Raw genomic sequence first — 20,646 nt, 5'->3', positions numbered from 1 at the left:
CTAATGAAAGCACATAAGTAATGTGTGTGATCCAGAACATTTTATAGATCAACATGGGATTTTCTTTAAACTTCCCATTCAGGCAGTGCTTCCTTTAAGCAAAGGAAGAATTTGACATTAGTGATGCAGGGGAAACCATCTAGTAATCAAAATACCCCAGTTCCTATAAATGTAAACCAGAGCTTAACAATAGCAAATGATACCCATTTATCTTCCCAGTGTACAGTATAAACAGTGTATGCCAGTAAGTACTGACATTTTCTCAGGCCTGTCTGCAGGTTTAAATAGCCAGAGCTCTTCGGTCTTACTGACAGTTTCAGAGGCAAAGAAACTTGCTACTGCCAGGTGTGCAGGCTAATAGATGTGACTTCCCTTGTTGTTCTAGGCCCTATATTCTTCACAGTTGCCATGAATTAATTTACTGTTAAATTCTTAAGTTTCTTCTAAACTGTTGTAGCCAGCAGCAGTTATTGTAGTCTGTGTTCCTTCAGCTACCAGCACATGTGATTTAAAGAAATGAGAGTTTTGTGGGGGAAGGCAGTTTTCCACAGATATAGCAGAGCTCAGAGATGTCTCTGGCTAAATGTATTTAACAAAGAAAGGTGAGTTCTAACTTCTGTGGCTGTGCTTTGAGTCTGCAGGCTGCAATTGCTTTCTGGATGCATTCTGATTTCACACAGGATGCAAGGCAAGTACTTCCCTCAAGAGGCAATGCCAACCAAACCACAGCTTGCTTTCCTCTGGAGTAGGAAGGGAGTGCAAAGCTGGGTACCTAACCAACCTGCTTTTCTGAAATCAGCACCAACCCACCAGGTTTTTTTGTTTGGTTTGGTTGGTTGTTTTTCTTTTCCCTTTACCAGCAAGAGTTCAGCTAATTCTATCATACAAAGAATTGGAGTGGTACATAGCATAGTACAAGACCTGTGAGTTAGCCCTAATCAGTTGCTTGTTACAGGGTCTGGCATGCTGTTTCTAGGAGATGCAGAGCTGAAAAACACACTTGGCTGCTCTCTGAGACTATCCCAACTGTCTGAAGGTTTTTGCTATATTTATGTATGAAATGATATATAAAAAGGAATTATTTGACCTGAACTACTTTGGGAAAGGTCTTGCCTGACTATGCCTTCAAATTTTTTGGCTAGCTTACTTTATTCTCAAGTGTTTGAGGAGTGATTGATTGTTCTGGAAGCAAACTAAAAAGATAGATTTGAAGTTGTGAGCTCTCCAGGTCTAAAGAGCGTTATGAGAGTAGGCATGTTTTAAGAGTACACATTGCACTGCTGTAGCAGCTAAGTACAGGCAGCTGCTCTTCGGACAACTTTGTTTTCACAGTTCACACAGCTCATATGTAGGAGAGGTTGATTTATGTGCAGTCACCACTCGTTTCCATACATGTGGTCAGAAGGGGGAGAAAGAACCTGCCTAATGCAGTAAAGATGCAGCTCAATTCACTGAAGAAAAGTGTAATTTAAGCAAGTGTTTATTCCAGGAGAATGTAATTCAGGAAAAACACAAATGTATCTTAAACAATGGCTGAAATCTACAAACTTTTAGAAATTAAACTGCTGTTCCTCATTTTTTACAGGTGTGTTTGCATCCCCTTGGCTTGTCTGTGTACTCCATAAATAAGGAACAGATTAGTCTAACTGAAACGGTGACTACAGTGCTGTTTTGATTCAGTCACAAAAGCATAAAACTTTTCAGCACACATTTTTGGCAAGCTAGTCACCAGTTTTTACTTCCAAAGTATTGTCATGATCTATTGCATTTTCTGGTACACTACAAAGTCCAGTGACCAACTGGGATCTAATGGGGCCCTCATGAAGCTTGTACATCAGTCTTGTCATTGTTCTACACCTCATAACTGAATGAATAAACAGCTCAAAAAAACTCCAAGTATTACAGGAATAGCTTTATTATCTTTAAACAATTATATTACAATTTATCCATCAATATGCAAAATTAGAAGTATTAAACAACTTCCATAAAATATTCATGAATGAAGCACGTGTGTATATACACATACATTTTTTAAACAGTGTTACTTAAACAATGACTAAGTTTTAAAATCATTGTATGAAATGTTGATAATGGATGGGCTTATTTCACAGTCAGAAAAGGACAATGCAGACCCCAGCCTCCTTTATTCTCAGCAGATGAGAGACACAGCTTTTAGAAATACCTTTTAACAAAACAGAACTCAAGAGACAAACGTATCAGTTACCACATTCTTATTTACTGTGCATTTGGTCATATCAAGTATGCATAGAAGTTATTAACTATAAAGCATATGCTCCAAATGGTGATCAGATTTTATTCCAGTTTTTGACTCCAATTCCAGCCATGTTCAGGAATCTCCAGACAAAATTCATTTTGGTAAGCATACAGAAAAGGGGAGAAAAGTTAACATGCATAGTTGGAAACCAAGTAAGCTTTCGGTTTTAAAATAAAACTGCCATGGCCAGATTTGGTTTGTAAAGTCATCTAACTGTGCCCAGAGACTGATTCTACAACAAGAAATACAGGTGTTTAACATATATTCGTAAGTGTATTGTGATGGCATCATTAATGTAATTGGTGCCTGTGGGTCCACAGTTTTCAATCAACTTTTAAAAAAAAATCTCACTTTGCTTAGTACATATTTGAAAGGTCACGTTTCTAAATATTCCTGTTTTTATCAGTTTGAAGATGATAAGCATAAAATGAATTAGGGCTGCAGGGAGCACATACAATGTAGTGGTGGCAGATCAGAAATAAGCAAGACCCCACAAGGCTGTACTTAGCACCTGCACATCTGGGTTACATTGAGCTTAGAGATTTTAAGGAGACAGCTCTGTTTCTTAAATTTTTGAACTGCGTGTTACTGGCTTCCAGCTAATGAACAGACAATGCACAGTCATACATACATTGAAAGTACTTCTGAAAATTTGATGGTGGATAAAATAAAGTTTCTGTATACAGACAGTTTTAAAAATAAAGTCATGTTCTAGTTCATGTTTTGTTCTCCAAACCACACAAAGGCACTAGTTTACATTATGGACTAATGTCCTGCAAAACTTCAGTCAAATAAAGGAAGCTATTTTAAGGTTAAAGTGGTGCTAAAACCCAGCTGTCACTAGTAACTTAAAACAGCCACACTGGGTTTTTCAGATTTAGTGGGGGAAAATGTTTTGCCTCAGGACGCACATGTTGGGAGGGTGTGGGTGTGGGGGGAAAGGCTCAGCCTTGAGCAAGTTTTTACAGCTGAGTTATAAACCTGGTTTATAACAGAAACTGGCAGACCCTAAAATACGATATAGAGGTATTGATACACATTTCTGTGTGTGGTAACAACATCTGTATGCACGCAATTTTTCCCTATTCTCTAATTTTTGGGTATCAAAAAGAAAAAGGATTTTGATTGAGATGTAGTCCAAGGCTGTTCTTTCTCGCTTTATTCGTTTGCCAGAACACTTTCCTTCCAGCAGTAGTATTTTGGCTAGGGAGCAGGAATGTTGTCAAGATTAGAAAAGCTATTGGGCTTTGTTATCAATTTCTACCTCCTCAAAAATTATAAGCATCTCTACTTGATGTAGGTTACTGCAGAGAAAGCACTGCTTTCAAACTGGTATGGTATTACTACACGCACCCGAAATAACTATTAATTAAATCCTTTCCTCAAGGCTTTATTTTTCACCATGGTGAATTTGCTAATGAATACTTGGGCAAAATTTGGATCAACTATATACTGATAGGTTTTTGTTATAGTTGGGGGCTGTTCAGCAGCCACAGTTTGCAGAGCTGGCACTGTGGTGGTGCTGGGAGTGAGGTGATAAGATGTCTTTGTGATGTACTCCATGAGGCGGTTGTACTGCTGTTCTGACAGCCTCTCTCTGGCTCCCTCGGCCTGAAATCAGATAAGATAAAATAGTTACTGAGTATTTGACAGTAACTGAACTGTGTAGTACAGACAATAACTTCCACATTACTCTGATAAAAATCTTCCTGCTTGAAATATTACAATACTTTAAAGGATTTTTTAAAACATGAATATCCTCCTGTAGTTGAGTCCTTGGTGAATTAGTTCTCTCCTCTGCTGTTTTGGACTTCTGAGAAGCTCTAACTCTGCCATAGAAAATTTAAGCAGTATCTTTTGAGAATTGGTCAAGAGTAGAACTTAACAACAGATCAACTCCTTGTATACAGCAAAGGCATTGAAACCTCTTTTAGAAAAATGTCAGTAGCTCTTGGCAAGGCTTATCATACAGAAATTCTATTTAGCTAAAATATTTTAGGCCTTTAGCTTACTTGATTCAAAATGAAGACTAGAAGCTACCTTCCAGGTGAATGTTCTATGGCAGGATATATCCATCTGCTTCTGGTAACAAAACCGTCATTCACACAAAGACATTTTTCTAAACAAAAGGGTTTTACTAAAGATGATTTGGGCATTTTGTTTCTGGAGAAGACATTAAGGGATCTGTGTTTTGCAGGCTGAAATAGGTAGAGGTTTAAGGTCCTAGCAAGAGGGATTCAAGCGACCTACCCTAGACGAAAAAAAATACAGTGGATCAAATACTGTAATCTATCATATGGTTCCAACCACATAAAGTATTACCCAGAAAAGCTATGGGCAAACCTGGCTTTGGAAGATCAATCTGCTATGTCCTTATTTTTGAAGAAGTTGAAGATGACTATGACTAGCTTGAGAAGGGAAGGCAAGCAAGCAGGCATCAAGCTGGTTGCTTGGTTTCAAAAAAACTATATTGCAGAAATACCACCATGGATGCTACAGTAGTATGACAAGCTAAGTCATTCAGAATAGAAGTTATTTCCAAAATATGACAATGAAAAAAAAGGCAGCAACTATCATAGGGCTAGGCTTTGATGCTTCCTTATTTTACACTTGGAGAATCGCTGACCAGTTTAATTTTTGTAGGGTTTAAGATTTCCTTGTTGTACATCATGCAAAGGATTTAAAGCCTGTCTTCTGCCTGTCTTTCAGTGAGTTTTACAGGTCTTGCTAGATAGGATGATATTTTCAAACAGTGCCATTAGATTAAATTTAACATCCACAATCAATATCTTGTCATGTCTTTGGACTGCAAGACTCATTTAAATACTCTGTTGCTTATTTGAAGAAATAATTAATATGATAGATAGTGACAGGTATCACATGCACATGAAAACAGTCCCCTCTGGTTTTCTTACTATGTCTTTGGAGATGGATTTGCTGCTCAGCGAGTAGAAACACTACTGTTTTCAATCATCATCACAAAATTGCTAAAGGAAGCAGGCTCATGAACAAGCTCAGAAGTTCAAGGTTGCCTAGAAACAGCGGAAATGATGAAATGGGCAGAGGAAAGAGTTGTTTCCATGAACGACCTTAAGGGACGGAAAAATCAGAAGGCAGACTGCTGCAGCAGACTCACAGCTAACAGTGGCAACGGTGTCTGAACCACGTCTTCGGTCTGGTGGCTCAGAGAAAGTATCTCAGCAGTCAGTCTGTTTCAGCAGGTGAAAGGAGAGAAATATGCTGAAGTACCACCTATGTAAACTGGATTTTAAGTTACAGGGTAAATATTGCATGTAGGTGGCTTCACACTTTTTCCTGATTTCTCCAAGGGAGGTAAGGCCAGGGGCAGCTGGGTTCTGCCTCCACATTGACCAGAAGATCCTGCTTACCAAAGGAGATGGAAATGGTGCTGGCATCCCACTCACCTACTCTTGTGAACCCATTCTTCATTCAGCCCCAGGCTATTTTCCACAGATAAAGTGTAATTATTCAGGAAGAAATATTAACTATTGTTGGATGGTCTTCCAAAGTAACTGGGACCCTGCTTGCTTCTAGATGACTTCATCTGTAACTGTCTGCTTCAACAGCCAGTTTCAGTTTGGCTTATATTGTCAAGATGAAATATTAGAACTGATGCCATTCTACATTTTTTCCTAAATGGGACCTAAGATTGTCACTAAGTGTCCACTGCTTTGACCAATTACTGTGTCAATATCCAGATCATTCAAGAACTCAAAACTTGATCAAGGCTTGCTTAATGCACCTCCTAGAGGAGTATTACAGATATCATGTCCCTTCATAATACAAGGCCATACTTCTGGGTTAAGAACTCCAGTATTTTTCTAAAATTCCTCCCATTATGGTTTATAAAGAATAAGCCTTCAGCAGTTCCACAGCAGCTATTACACCTGTGCTGTGCAGTCCACTGATGGGCTCCTCTGTGCACACTGACTAAGGAGATCCAGCTCTTCAGGATTTTTTTTCCATTGCTTTGGTAAGTCCGAAGATTGGTTTTCAGCTCCAAAGACAGTAACACGTAGGACTGTTATGAACACCCTGTTGCAGATCGTCACAAAAAAAAATCTGGAATATGTGAAATTCCAGGGCCCTTTAATTTTTTGTTGTCTTCTTGATGTTATGAGCTATACCAAGTGCAGCTGGAAGAGCAGGCCTTTTGAGTTTGACATCTGTCTGGAAACAAGCAGTGTCTCAATTACTTTGGAAGATAATCCAAATACAATTAATGCTTCCCTTTCAATAACAAACTTGTCAGTGCCAGAGTTTTTAAGAATCCATCCAGGCTATTCCTATCCAGATGGATTGAGTTATATATTGTGGAGGCGAACAAGGCATCAGGCAAACCTATTGCTGAAGGAGTCAAAATATGCTCTATAACATCTCTGGTGATTACAGCTGTAGAATAACTCATGTTTTGTTTCTTAACTGTTCCAAGAAGCTGAGGAGAGGGAATGGGAGAAACTGTTTTGGGCAGAGCTGAAACAAAACTTTTGGCAATTGTTTTTGTGAGCAGTAATCCAAAAAAGTGGATTTTTATAGCCTTGAAATGAAATGTTTCAATTTTTTGTATTCTTTCTAGCATCTTTGACTAAATTAATCAGAAAAATAGAGATAACTTACATTTGGTAACATTAGCTCTACTTTGCTAAACTCATAACATTTTGGTTGACCTGACTGGGCATTTTCCAGCTAAAAATTGAGGCCATCTTTGCAAATGTCATCATGCACAGACATGTCTGCACTTCAGCTGAGGACACCTTCAGTGCGACACAATGGCCTACTATTAGTACTGAGGAGTTGTGCCTATTTAGGCATCACTCTGCAGCTCAGAGGCTGCTCATCTGCAAGTCACAACTTGTTCTTAAGGTTTCTTTTCCTAGTCTGAAGAGTTTGTAGAAGTTCTTGTCAGGGAGCCGAAGGGAAGCTCTGGCTCCCATCAGCACCAGTGCTGCACATGACACCTCAAGGACCACAGATTCAGCTGGAGAATCACCAAGCATGAGATTTCCCAATCCACTAAAAAACCATAGTAAATATTAATTTAAAAAGAGTCTAAGTAATTACTAAAACTGTATATGAAGCTTTTTGGAATCTTTTATTGTGTAGCTGCCTTAGCTGCCTTAACATAAAAAAATTCAAACTTTATTCTCTTTTTCTTTCAACTGCTAGTCCTTACAGCACATTAATTTTTTACAAGAATTTCAGTATCAGTGTCTGCATTCTGAAGGAATATTTTGCCCAGGTCTGTTTTGTACAGCATCACTCAACATTTGCTGTCTTGCCATCACTGACTTGGCTCCACCTGGGACACATGCACTTTTCCCATGCCATATGTTTTCACTGCATTCCCAAGAGCCTGTGTCAGCAAAAGAGATGCTGTATTTAGGCTGGGGGGCTCAATCCTAGAGTTGCATTGCTGCACCACTTGAGTAGGACTCCCATATTTCCATCCAGAACTTCAGTAAAAAAAGATGTATTTGGTGCAGTACCTCCAAAGGAGGGTGTTATGAGCGCATTTGTGTGGGAACATTGGACTCTGCACATGCCATGCAGGGTTGCTCTGTGCATTCAGGGGACCCACCTGCCATAAATCCTACACATTCCTAGCTGTAGCAGCTGTGGGAACTGGAATTAGGCCCCCTGTCCCTCGCCTTCCCTTCTCCTAACAGGCAGACCCTCTGCACCCTCCATCACCCACTTGCAGCAACCTTTGGGCAAGCTGCTCTTCCCCCACAGCAGCAGCCTACTCCTTGCCCCTTGGATAACCAGATGCAAAGACAAAAGCCATCACACTCCAATCCAATAAGAAAAAGATCTGGACTGGTGCTAAAGTTAGGATTAGGATAGGTTGAGTGCATCCAGTGCCTTAGTGAGAACAACTTTTCTTCTTCTTCTCTCCAGGACAGTAGCTCTGGACTGAGCAGGACAGTCTGGACTCTGATAGTCTGATGTGTGCCTCCACCAACCACTCAGCACTCAGGGACAAAAAAAGCTGAGCTTTGCCCACTTGCTTCCCAATTTAAGTAATTCCTCATGTAGCTTTGTGGTGAGAGAAGGCAACTTCAGTCAACAGCTCTCTGTGAGACTGAGGTTAGTGGAAAGACAATAAATATAAATAAGAGAATTCAGCACTAAAGAAAGCTTTCATAAAAATATTCAAGTGCTGTTGCAACACAGATGAAGTCCTTGCTGAAATCGATGGCAAAACTCTTCAGTGACTTCAGCAAAGTCAAAATTCAAAAGGATTTGACTGAAGGTGCTCCTACTTTTTGTCACACCTCGTACTTCATGGGCTTTTACATGTTCTTTTCTTTTATTTGAAGGAGAAATTTCTGGTATAGCAGTCTATAAACTACCTGTCACACTTTTATAAAAACTGGGACATGCATGTTCATTTTTGAAATGCTGTCTCATATGATTCTACTTGAGAATTTAATGCAATAAACATTGTTTCCCTAAGGTGTAAACATATAACATTCTTCTGCCATTAAAAGAAGGTAATTAACCCAAAAACCTCAGCATTCAAATGGCTTAGACATCTTTCAACACGAAGATGAAGGGTTTATGCTCTTACTGGCAAACACTTGGTGCATGCAATCTCAGAGATGAACTAATCTAATTTAAAGCTAGCATTTGAAGAAGAAGGAAGATCTAAGGAAGTAAATACAGCCAAGCAAGACCACTATTCTAGAAGAGACAAGCTAAAAACATGCTGAAAGGAGCATCAGCACCACTGAACTGTTAAGGAAATTCCCAGAAGAATAAAAGGAACTGCTTTTGCTGGGACTTTGTAGGCACAGGGCACAATGCTGACTTGCCAAACAATAAACACCTTGTGCATATGTAGCCATGAGAACCTTTTCAGAAAAGAGGTAAGCACCAAGAAACCAGACTTCCTCTACTTTTTCCCTCAGAAAATTTCTGTCATAGATATGGTGTATCACAATCGATAAGAGGATAGAAGGGATGAGACACATTCCTTTCATCCAAGGGGCAACACAGCCAACTATGAGGTGCAGGTCTCCTGGTTTGGCACTTTGACCTCTGACCTCCCATCCCAAAGGCGAGTATCCCCACTGCCAAAAGCACCAGACTTAGTGTATCTTCTTTGAATGAAAAACATACTCAGGTCTTTACCTCCAAGTCAGAAGGCACTCTCTGTTGTTTTAGCTGAACCTTCAGCAGATCTTTTTGCTGATCATCTTCCAGACAATCGATTTCAGTCACGGGGAATGCCTGCTGCTGCGTGTCTTCACTGATGCTCACGACAAAGAGCACCTCTGAGGTGAGCAGCAAGCATCCTTCATGCTGCTGGCCTGATCCACTCACAATCATGACATCTAAGGCCATATGTACCTCTGGCCTTCCCAGAGATTGCAGCATTTTCCTGCATCACCAGGTTAAAAAAAGAAAAAAAAAGACAAAAAAGAACTAGTCAGTGTAGTGCATTGGATCCTCCAGGGCTTATTTTGATCACTATGTTTTTACTTAAGCGTGTAGCTATCACCTACAGATGTAGAATAAGCCAGGGAGTGAACTTCAAAACTCCATTACTGAAAGATGTAGGACTTCAGATTTAAAGAATGAATGTGAAATTACTACTTATCAAAACCCCTTAATAACTCACTGCAAAAGTGGCCTAATATCTGTGCTAGGTTAGCCTATTTCCCATCCTATTTCCTTGATAATAGAAAACTTACCCTGAGAAGTGGCTTAGAAATACAGTGCAGAAAATAAAGCTATCTTCACTAACAGCTGTTTCTGGAGATGTGCAGTATTTTTCTTGGGCTCAGTGCAATGATAAATAAGTAAGAACTCACTGAATACCATTAAATAAAGATCAGCTCTGTAGTTTCAAAGCTGGATGCAGATCAGCAGCCCATCATTTGCAGATTGGGTTTCTATGCACTACCTTTGTGTTTAATGTTCCTAAACAAACTGCCATAACTCAGCCTTTCCTAGGGAAGCAGCCTGTTAACTTGACCAGAGGCCAGAACCTATTAATAAACAATGTGGATGTAAAAATGAGCAATTGTCTAAATAATGTTACCAGACGTATTTGACGTGGCTGTTTGGAGCCTGCTCAACATGTTGATCATTTGGATGAGAGCGCTGCTTGGGAAGCTGAGAAAGTCCAGCTCCATGCAAAATACCTGTGGTAAGAGAATTCAGGTTTTTTAGTAGTTGCTGTCTACAAAGCAGTTACGTGTTGCAGTGATGTCATCTGTTTAAAGCAGTTCATAAAATAGTGCAGATCCAAAATGATGTCACGTCTCTGGAAGCTGTAGTCAAGATAATTCATTAAATATTACAATGCAAGAGTTGTGCACTTAACCCCTGTGATCTTGAGTTAGCAAGAAACAAAAAAACCCCCACTGCGTGTTCTATGAATCAGCTACACTCCTGCAATCAAGAGAAACATAACACTCCTGAGAGCCATCACTTCAGAGCAGGATTGGACACATCACTTAGGATTTATGTAGAAAAAATCAAGATCATTGTTAACTTTCTTGCTTAATATTAAAATACTTTCATATACGTGTCATGATTGGTACAAATTAGAAGGCAAGTTTGCCTACATACTGTATTTAAATATTCAGTTACTTAATCCAGCTGTTAAACACAGATCCATATACATTTATGAGATCTCCTGGGGCATATGGTTTATTGTGAACTCTTCTTAGTGCCAGCACAGAATGGAGACTACAAGCAGCAGTTAAGCAGGTTTCTAAAGAGACTCTCCAAAGCTGAAGATGATACAGTATGTATGATTTCAGATGGCCTGTAAACTTTCAATGATGAGGTATGGTCACCAGAAAGAATGAGTGGGTTGCAAAAAAATTCACAAATTAAGTAGTTTTAAAAATTTTTACATGACAGACACAAAGTAGGTTGTGCAGCAAGCACTAGTGTTATATAGTTTGGTGCAAAGTTACTCTTTAACAAATATACTTCTTTACAAATAAACGAAGAGACTTTCTTTTGTCTAAGCATTCCAAAGGCATTTTTGCATAAGGGTGTAAATAACTTAGATTCCCTCTTACACAATGGATAATAATTTAAATGAAACATCAGCAATGAAAACAAACCCTTTAATTTTTAGCACACATGTTGATGGTAATACTTAAAAGCATCATCCCAGTTGTAACAGTTGGCTTACCGAGGTTCTCAGCATTATGTGAGTGAAAATGTTATTTACAGATGGAGACAGAGAGAACATGTGTTTATTTCTGTGTGGTCCCCCACCCCTTGGTCCCCCCCAAGAGGCACAGTACCACTTCCAATTCAGTTGTGGGTAAGAGTTACTTGAACTCTTGTGTATTTTCCTCTCACACACTGCCAGCTATTATTGATACCGTTTTTATGTTTTTTCCTGGCTAACTCTTTTTGTCACATGGTCATGGAAAACATGCTGTCTTATATACCATATCTGCAATGAAAAGTGTCCCTCTACTACTATGAGTTTCTTAATAAAGATGGCAGCAAAATTAAATCTAGAAAAAATAATGCCCAAATGGGCAGCAAAGCCAACGCGGAGACAGCCAACAACGGAAAAAGCCTTCTAATTTTGCTGATAGAGGTTTTACAGCTATGGGATGTATAACTCAGGACAACAGTTATTATTTATGCTCATACAAACAAGATGAAGTTAATTTGAAAGAATTCTAATAATTGTTTCATTATTCTCTAACTAGACGGAATGAGCTGTGAATCTTGTGGGCAGCATCCTAAACTTAAGCCCTATGAGAACTACTCATATTCTAATCAACACATCACAAGCATAAATATTACTAGCGATTAAAGTCTTAAATATTCAAGGTTTGTCTGGTATAATTAGTGAGGTGAAATTATTGACACATTGTCCTTCTATCAATAGATCTTCCAGCTTCTCTTCCCTGACTCCCTCCAACCAGCATTTCTTCTTAAATATTCAAACTGGAAGCTTTGATTAATTGATACTGGAAGCAAAGAAATTAGTGTATTTTGGTATTTTATTTTTATCTTTTACACTTTTTGTTCGTCCAGAATTATTCCCATCAATTTGAAAGGATTTACCACCACTGCCATTAAGTGCTAAGTCTAGTTGGAAACCCCACCTCTGGTTGCTAAAAGGTTACCCTTGTATCTGAACACAGGGCTGTCTTCTCATGAAGCTCCAGTTTAAAGGGGATGCTCTTACTACATGACTCACTTCTTTCTCCCAGCAATGCAACTCACTCTTTGCGTAGAGATAGCACAGCTCTTTCCCTGCCATAACAAAGCAATCTCAAAATAACACTCTAATTGGACATAGTGTTGCTCTAATCCTTTTATGTCAAAAACTATTTTGCAAGCACATATGTTTCTGTAACTAATTCTACTGTATTCCAAGAATTACTTCATGCTTTCTGCATTCTGTGTTTCTGTGGCTGTACATCGCTGATCAGTAACACAAGCGAGAAGCACAACACGATGGCGTTTCAGAAAAGCAGCACAGCATTTGTAAGTATTTAGTGGTGGCATTTCTGAACCTTTCTCTAAGTCACACAATACTGAGCTGGATAAGTAAGAACACAGCAGGTTGTAAATGAAGTGCATTTTAAAATTGAAATGGAGATGTTGGATATACAAAACTCACCATAACCTGTCTGGGAGACGAGCTCAGCTGCCCCTCCAATGGGCTTTGTGAAGACGCCCATGATCCCCTTCCCCACACCCGAGATGACCCCTCTGGCTTTATGCCCAGCTGAAGCTTGGGCCTCAGATACTCGCTGAAAATTCTGCATTGGCTGATCCACAATCCCAGCAATTGCACCTGAAAAAACAAGAGTCCCCAGTAAGTAGCGAAGATTAATATTCCAGAATAAGACGAAATCTTACTACTGGACCGGAATATTGTTTGGATTAGAGACCGTACCCCATTCTTATACAGCTATTTAGCATGTGACCAGTTAGCTAAACGCTGCCTTAGCTTCAGTTTAGTTAGATCTTAACCTTTTTTTTTCTAAACATTTAGATCACCTAACCTTACAGTATGTTTCCCTCTTTCAACTACTTATGCTAAATGCTTTTGCTGAGTTAATTTAATTTGGCTCATTCTGTGTCACAATTCTGAGAATGCTGGTCTAGGAATAAAATCCTCCAGTTTTAGATGACTTGAGCTGCTGTGGAAATGAGATTTTCACGTAAGTGTGAGATTGACTTCAGGAGAATAAAAACTGCTTGTATTCAATAGATCATTTTTATATCCTCTTCCACTGCCAGAAATGTTCATAAGCTAATGCAACTTTTGATATATTACTAAGATTACCAGAATTAGACTTTGAGACATTTTGTTACTTTTTTTGTGAAAACCATCATATTTTACTTTAATGTGCATGGGTCAAACTTTTACAAGTGACATAGTGACCTTCCCAGCTTTTAGTATCAACAGAGAACTTCAACTTAAATCTTCCTAAAGTAAACAGGTATGTGAGGTGGGACATTTCTTTGATCTTGAGTTTACACTAGCCACTTAACCACAGACATGTCTCTAGTTGTTGTAATTTTGATAGATAAGCTATTTGGAAATCACTAAGAGTATGAGGATTGGACAAAGCGACACCGGTCTGCTCGATCCGAGGTGCTTTGCTCAGTAAAAAGCAAGTTTGCAGTCTCCTTTGCCAGCTCTCAGTTTGCACCTGCAGCTGCAAATATCAAGATTAAACAATTATTTAAGGAGTAGGACTGAGTGTCATCCTGGTTACCAGGCATTTTCACTGCAACCTACACATCTTTGAAGGTTCTGCTTTGTGTGTGGAAGGGAATCCAGGCATAATTCCACAGAACTGGACAATCACAACCGAGGTATTTGGCCCCTTGTGTTTACCAGCGTGACATGCACTAGGCAGTGAGCTGCTAACTGGTTTTCAGATGTTTTTAGTTACTGTCATTGGATAAATGAAAAAATTGCTGACTTTGAACAAGAACTAATACTGTACTTGTGCAGTTTTCTGTCCAAAGAAAAGACTAGGATGAGAAGTAGCACACATTTCCCCAGATCCCTGTCCCGGGGATACTATCTATCAGCAATTCAAGAAACTTGCATCCCCCATAAATGCCTTCCTCTCCTCTTAGAGACTTCTTCCAACTTCTGTATGACTAGCTGTTTGATAAATGCATAGTATTTCCACAGAAAATGCTGGTCTATCTTTAAAGTGATGCCTGGTTTTAATTGAGGTCACTCACTGAAGCTGAGTGCAGCTGAACATACACCTTTTGTACCATAAAGGCCATGAAGGTTTTTCCTTAATGCCATGCCATTGAAATGATACAATTTTCAATTCATTAGTACTTACCAGCTGTTCCTGCTGCTTGACTAAAATAATATCCCAACACCACATGACACAATTGGGATTGTTTGTCCAGTCTTTAGTGAAATTGTGATGCATTTGAAGGCATAAAACAATACTTGGTGTTCTGCTAACTTACAATATTATACTACCCTGTGACCTCCTTCACCCTATCTGTTGAGGTCATCCACAACAACTGCACTTTCAGAACAGAAGTTATTGCCTTATAAAATGTAATCCACCTAAGTCCTAGCACTAGTAAATTATTTACTGCAATACACTTGAGCAAAGTTATAAGGTAATAATAAGAGCCTACTCCAAAGGACCTGTGGCATGCTCCAGGCACTGCTCAGCTGGAATTAGGCTCAGAAGACAAGGAAATGGAATGGAAACTGCTGGGACTGTGTTATATAAGATCATATATACAGTGCCCCCCATAATATATAGCTTAATTAGCCAGTTTTTAGTAATACCACAGTTTCTGTTACTCTGGCATTTTATGCATGCTCTGAACCTCAAATCCTTTTTGCAAGTCTCGTTGTTCTACCTGCAAAAATACAACCAATGATCTCTTCCTGAGTAATTCCTTATCTTGAATTGCAACTCACTGCCGTAACTCATTTATGTGCCGTGGCCATGCCCACAAATCACAAAATAAACTATAACCTTACTCCTTTCATTGAGGAGTGGCTGGTCCTACCACCCTTGCGTGGGGAATCCAGATCTGTGCAGCTCCTTTCCTGTGTGCATCATGTGTGGGCAAAGGAAAGAAACATAGGCCTGAGCAACCTCAAAACCCAGCAACAGTGAGAGAGTGGTGACACACACGTGAGGTTCAGGGCACTCCTCACACCAGAAACTGTGCAAAGCACATCTTCCCTGCGCCTGTACGGCTTCTTACATTCTAATAGTTCTTGGCAGGAGCACCGTGAGAGATGGACTTACCACAAAAAGTCTCTCCCTGTCAGATTTCAGTAGGGTATCAGGAAAGCAGAGCATGGAAACACATGTAGTGGTTCCTCCCTTCCCATTCTCATTCTCTCACATGGTGTCCTACTGCTGTCCCTGTCCTTTCCCTGTAATGTCCCTTGACCAGTATTTTTTTATTAAATGAAAACATTCTCCATTTTTCTTTTTTTTCCTTACCCTAGGCATTTGATTTTATATGCATGTCCACATATGTACACACAGATTATGCATGTATAAAGAAAACCTCAATAAAATTAAACACCAAAGCGACAAAACAAAAACATATTCTTCCATTACTGGACCAAAGAGGTTCCAGCAACAACATAACATCTGCTAAACATCAGATGGGGTGCACTCTGGTTAATACATGTTGCTCAGTAACAATAAAAAAGTTACTTTGATAGCTACAAAATTCAGATAGTTCAGAATATATCACTGGATTACTTCAAGAAGAATTTGATTATGGGCAGCAACTGGTTTGTGTGCAGACTGACAAAGTTTGGTGAATGCAGCACAGCTTACAGACCTTGGCAAAGCTCAGACTGCTTGTGACAAACTCTTTCAGAGAAAGACATAATTGGAAAACATCCCCCACTAAGAGAAACTGGCCATGCTTTGCCATGAGACTGGAAGCTGGCCAAGCTGAGGCCATTTTGCTTCCTTTTCTCTGTTGTCCTTCAGGACTGCCACAAGTGTTTCACACCAAAAATGGCTGAATCATAGTCTCATCACAGCAAACATCACAAAAATACAGCTCAAAGAAAAGAGCACCTGTTGCCATGCATTAATGTATTTGCACAATTAGTGTGTGCAATAGCACACAATTTCAGGATTAGCACTGGCTTGTGGTATCTTGTTTTGTAGATAGGCAAACAAAGAGTGGCCCTGATTCAGTGATAGTGCACAGCAAGAACAGCCACCACCACCCATAATAACAAAAATCTGAGCTTCTGAAACCCAGGCTTTGCTTTCTCTACCAGGACAGTTACACTGTCAGTCAATATGACTCAATCCACTTCCTCAAAAGCAGGAAGGAGTAACTGAAATGTTGAGCACTTCTGCCACTGTAAATAATAGCTTTCTGAATAGTTGTCAGCTTTTTGGTTATTCAGATATGCTCAACTTCCTAAAGGCAGCCACTTTAATATAATATTTTTGACTAGGACCAGTGGTTGAAAATACAGCCTATAGTTTCAATAGTCTCTTTTACATGCTTGTAAGTTATTATTTTAACTTTGACCCTGTCATGCAAAATGCAAAAGATAGTTCCTCAGTGGGGAGTCAATCATCTAAATATTTTACAAACAATTTCACTGCATTTTTGTCTAAACATAGAAAAAAACACACCTATCATAAGCTGTTGCTTCTTTTCACACACAAGTGTTACTAAAATGACCCAGAAATCTCCCCCAAACTAGAAAAGAAGGCAACAGCTGGCCAAAGATAACAATCAAATCAAACAACACCCTGACACTGCTTGAGTCATTTAAAATGAGACAGGACAAAGCACTTAAGAATGTACCACAGGGAACAACTTGCACTGAGGAGGAGATGAGAGTACATGATTTTGGCCCTGATTCAGCAAAGCTCTTAAGCACATGCTTAAGTGCTCTGCTGAAACAGGGCCACTGTGAGCCAGATTTTCAGAAAAATCAGAAAGGCAACTCTACTTTCTGGGTAGATACCACAACGTATTGGTGAACTGAGGGCTCTTACATGACTTCACCTGGGCACAAAATCTGCATTTGCAATTGTCTTAGCTTCCTGCATGGGTCAGATGGCTTCTATGAACATGAGAGTACTGTGACTATCATAGAAATCTCCTGCACACTTTTCCAATTTTACAATTAGAAAGTAATATAAATTACGGCTTCAAATAGTTGTGCTTTCTGCATTTCTGTGCTCAGAAAACTTTTTATCCTTGCGAGGGAAAATAACTGCAGCTTCTCTTTGCTTCATTATGGATGAAGAACCTGAAGTGCTTTTAGAGTAAGCATGTTCATGTTTATTCTGAACACGCTGGTGAAAAAAAGCACAGTGATACCGTCCCTTCAACTACGACTGATTTTTTTGGGGGAAGCCACAATAGTTTTTAGACTAAATGGTCAGGACAGAAGCACCTTTCTGACATGTTTGTAAAAACTGAAACATAGGTCTATTCATAATTTAGGTCTTGACACAGTTTATATGAATGCTGCTGCCTATACAGAGGAAACATGCTTTTTAAAAATCAGCTGTAAATAAAAAACTGATACAAAGTAAGTGGAATATTTCTTATCTCTTCCTTAGTGAGAGTTCCATATTTGTCATGTCCAGCTATACAGTAACTGTAGCTATTTATCTGGGTGCTTCACTGCCTCCACTGCTAAGAAAAGAGGTATTTAGCAGTGAGCAATCTCTAAATAATAACAGTGGGAGTAAGAACAAGACCCTAGCTTCTGGAGGAGCACTGTTAAAATGCTAATTTGAAGCTCGAAGTTTCTAACATGAAGTCTGATTTCTTAGGAAATCAGGGACACTGAAATTCTAGCTCTATTTTTTTGCTTTCCTTTTAGCTCGGGTGTACTCCCGCGAACCACGGAATCCGTGTGCGCAGGGAAGTGCAGGAATGGCGTATTTGTGCATGTATGTGACGAGTTCCCAGCTTTCCGGAACAGCAGGAATTTTGCCTTGTTACAGCCAAAGCTACAAAGTTTTGCTCTTTACTTCAGGCTGTACAGCTGATGTTTTTAGCTCTGAAGGGCTCTAGTGTGTCAGTGAAGGGGATACAGACACCATGTTACCTCGATGCTTTATTAATAACTGAGCCAAGATCACCAAACCATTTCACCAGCACATACACTCCAGGCTGACAGTGCTTCTAAAAGTATAATCTTTCATCCAGCAACTCAACCTGACTGCCCTTAGCCCAATAAAACAAGAGGGAAAAATAAAACCTCCTCCAAACTGCCTTTGATTTGCAACACCAGTAACAGCTTACTATTGGGACAGTGGCTACTAATATATGGAATTTCTCCTTTATGCACATTTCTCCCAGGACACTCGCTTGCCGGTTTACAGGCATTATCAAATGACAATGCTTCACATCATCTAATGTTATTGCTTAAAATAATTCCCAGCAACTTAACCCAAACTTGTAACATTTTTACCACTTCCTCTTTGGGGCTTTCAGGGTTGCGGTTGCAAATTTAGGAGTTGTGTACACTACTGAAGATTAGGAAACAGGACAAATCCTTTCAAGCTTCAACTCTTCTAACCTTTTGCACTGGACTGCTTTTGGTCACTTTGATCTCTAAGAGATTCATACTGTTTAATACATACTGAGGAGCTCTGCCAAACAATACAGTTCTGCATTCCTTTGCTGTGTGACAAGTCGAAGTAACCTAGAAAATCCAGCCCTTACTGCAAAACTTCTCATAGAGACTTTTTCCACTGCGGGTTAGTTTTCAAATTTTTAGGTACTATTTTGAAATGGATAGACTAATCTTCACTTCTAACCAAACCACTTGGCTGCTTGATGAATAAAATTACACTGAATCAGGATGATCTGGGTCTCTTTGTAAAAGCAGAATTCCTCATCAAAGCTTACTTAACATCTGCACTAAGTTGAAGTGGTTTTCAAACAAACCCAAGAATCCCTGATATCTACAGTGCTGCAAAAACAAGCAGTTCAGAAGGCATTCCTATAATTCATTGGAAAGTAAACATCAGCATGATGACGTCTTCTTGTTGAATTAGTTACAAGTCACGCTGCCCGATGCAGAATTATTCTTTTTTTCCCTTCAGATCTACATCATGTACCAGCGAAAATATTATTTCACAAAGAAAATGCAAACTCATTCTATATCTGCAATTATTTTATCAGCAAAAATCATATACAAAACTCACTAAATCTTGATAAACAGTATCTAATATACATACTGTGAGGCTTTTTCACAAGAAGACACCAACCCCCCCCCCCCCCCAAATTTTGAATTATAACTCACAGTTAGAAAAGGCTAGTGAGCAGATTAGGAAGCAGTATTATCACTTAACTTGATATTTAATAGTACATTACCTAGAAGGCTAATGCCTAAACGAGAGAGCCCCTGTCTCAGTCCTTCTCCCAGGCTCTCTGGAAGCTGCCTTCTCCATTCTTCTTGTCTGTTGTAATGCTCCTCATCCAGTGACAGCCTATCCATATTCCGAGCAAGACTTGTTGCCAAATTGGTAATTGATGTCAGTGTACCTAAACGCATGGAGATACACATTTGGGTCTGGATCAAAATGCTTTAATTTAAACCACGGAGACATTGTATGCCTCACTGCAACACTGAGCTTATGAGCAGAACAGCAAGTCAAGTGAACAGTCACCCATGTGTAACATGCTTTACTATTTGTTAAGCATCACCACGCTGCTGCTACGGTCCACGTCACGCCTTTTACATTAGCCTGCTCCAGGTTTGCCTGGCCGGTGGGAACAGAAACTCATCTGAACATCTTTCTCCAGTTCCCTGACTTGTGTGAGGCTAATCTAAATGGAGAGGGGGGTGATGGAAAGGTAAACAAATATTTACAGAAGGAGTCGTGAGGCCGTGTCCTGCGGGAGGCCGGAGCAGAGGCTTGGAGCAGCAGCCAGCGCCGGGGCAGCCACTGTGTCTCTACGGCGGCTGGAGCCACGCGATGGCACTGTTTGTACAGCTTTGCAAAGAACAAGCTCCTCCTGTTCCCATGGCAGGCCAGCCCCACTGTCAAATCCTATCCACGTACTCCCGCAGTTATGACAACTGTATCTACTTTTTTTCTTTAAATAATAAATATGATGAGGCGACTGAGTGTAGAATTTCTGATGGCTTGCAGAAGTGCAGAACACCTTTAATACTTCTGCAGTTATCACATGAAACACTTGCTGAGTGAATATCTATTTCCCACTGTGAGGTTTAAAATTCTGAAGTTTCTGAAACATTCTCATGCACTGCAGTAAAGTGGTGATCTGTTTAATACATGAGACATTACATGTGAGCTTGTTACCCTCTTAGCTTAGTTAAATAGGAACTGTTTGGTCTTTGAGCCCTGGTACCAGGAATTTCAACT

The 20,646-nt window shown here is 39.6% G+C and overlaps 1 protein-coding gene across 4 annotated transcripts in view; it reads right to left on the bottom strand.

The window, feature by feature from the left end:
• Positions 1–1,897: 1,897 nt before the first annotated feature.
• VPS13B (vacuolar protein sorting 13 homolog B) overlaps positions 1,898–20,646 on the bottom strand; it is a 438,036-nt gene continuing 419,287 nt past the window's right edge. For all 4 annotated transcript variants that reach the window (XM_048287162.1, XM_048287160.1, XM_048287161.1 and 1 more), the window contains 5 exons: positions 19,631–19,801; positions 12,912–13,088; positions 10,344–10,446; positions 9,431–9,680; positions 1,898–3,886 (listed from right to left, as the gene is read on the bottom strand). In XM_048287162.1, coding sequence (XP_048143119.1) covers positions 3,641–3,886; positions 9,431–9,680; positions 10,344–10,446; positions 12,912–13,088; positions 19,631–19,801 — 947 coding nt within the window. In that variant the 3' untranslated portion in view covers positions 1,898–3,640. The remainder of the gene's footprint in view (positions 3,887–9,430; positions 9,681–10,343; positions 10,447–12,911; positions 13,089–19,630; positions 19,802–20,646) is intronic.

Source organism: Corvus hawaiiensis, chromosome 26 (assembly GCF_020740725.1).
Source record: "Corvus hawaiiensis isolate bCorHaw1 chromosome 26, bCorHaw1.pri.cur, whole genome shotgun sequence".
Classification (NCBI taxonomy): domain Eukaryota; kingdom Metazoa; phylum Chordata; class Aves; order Passeriformes; family Corvidae; genus Corvus; species Corvus hawaiiensis.
Note: the sequence above shows the minus strand (reverse complement) of the source record. Positions and strands in the feature narration are given on the sequence as shown.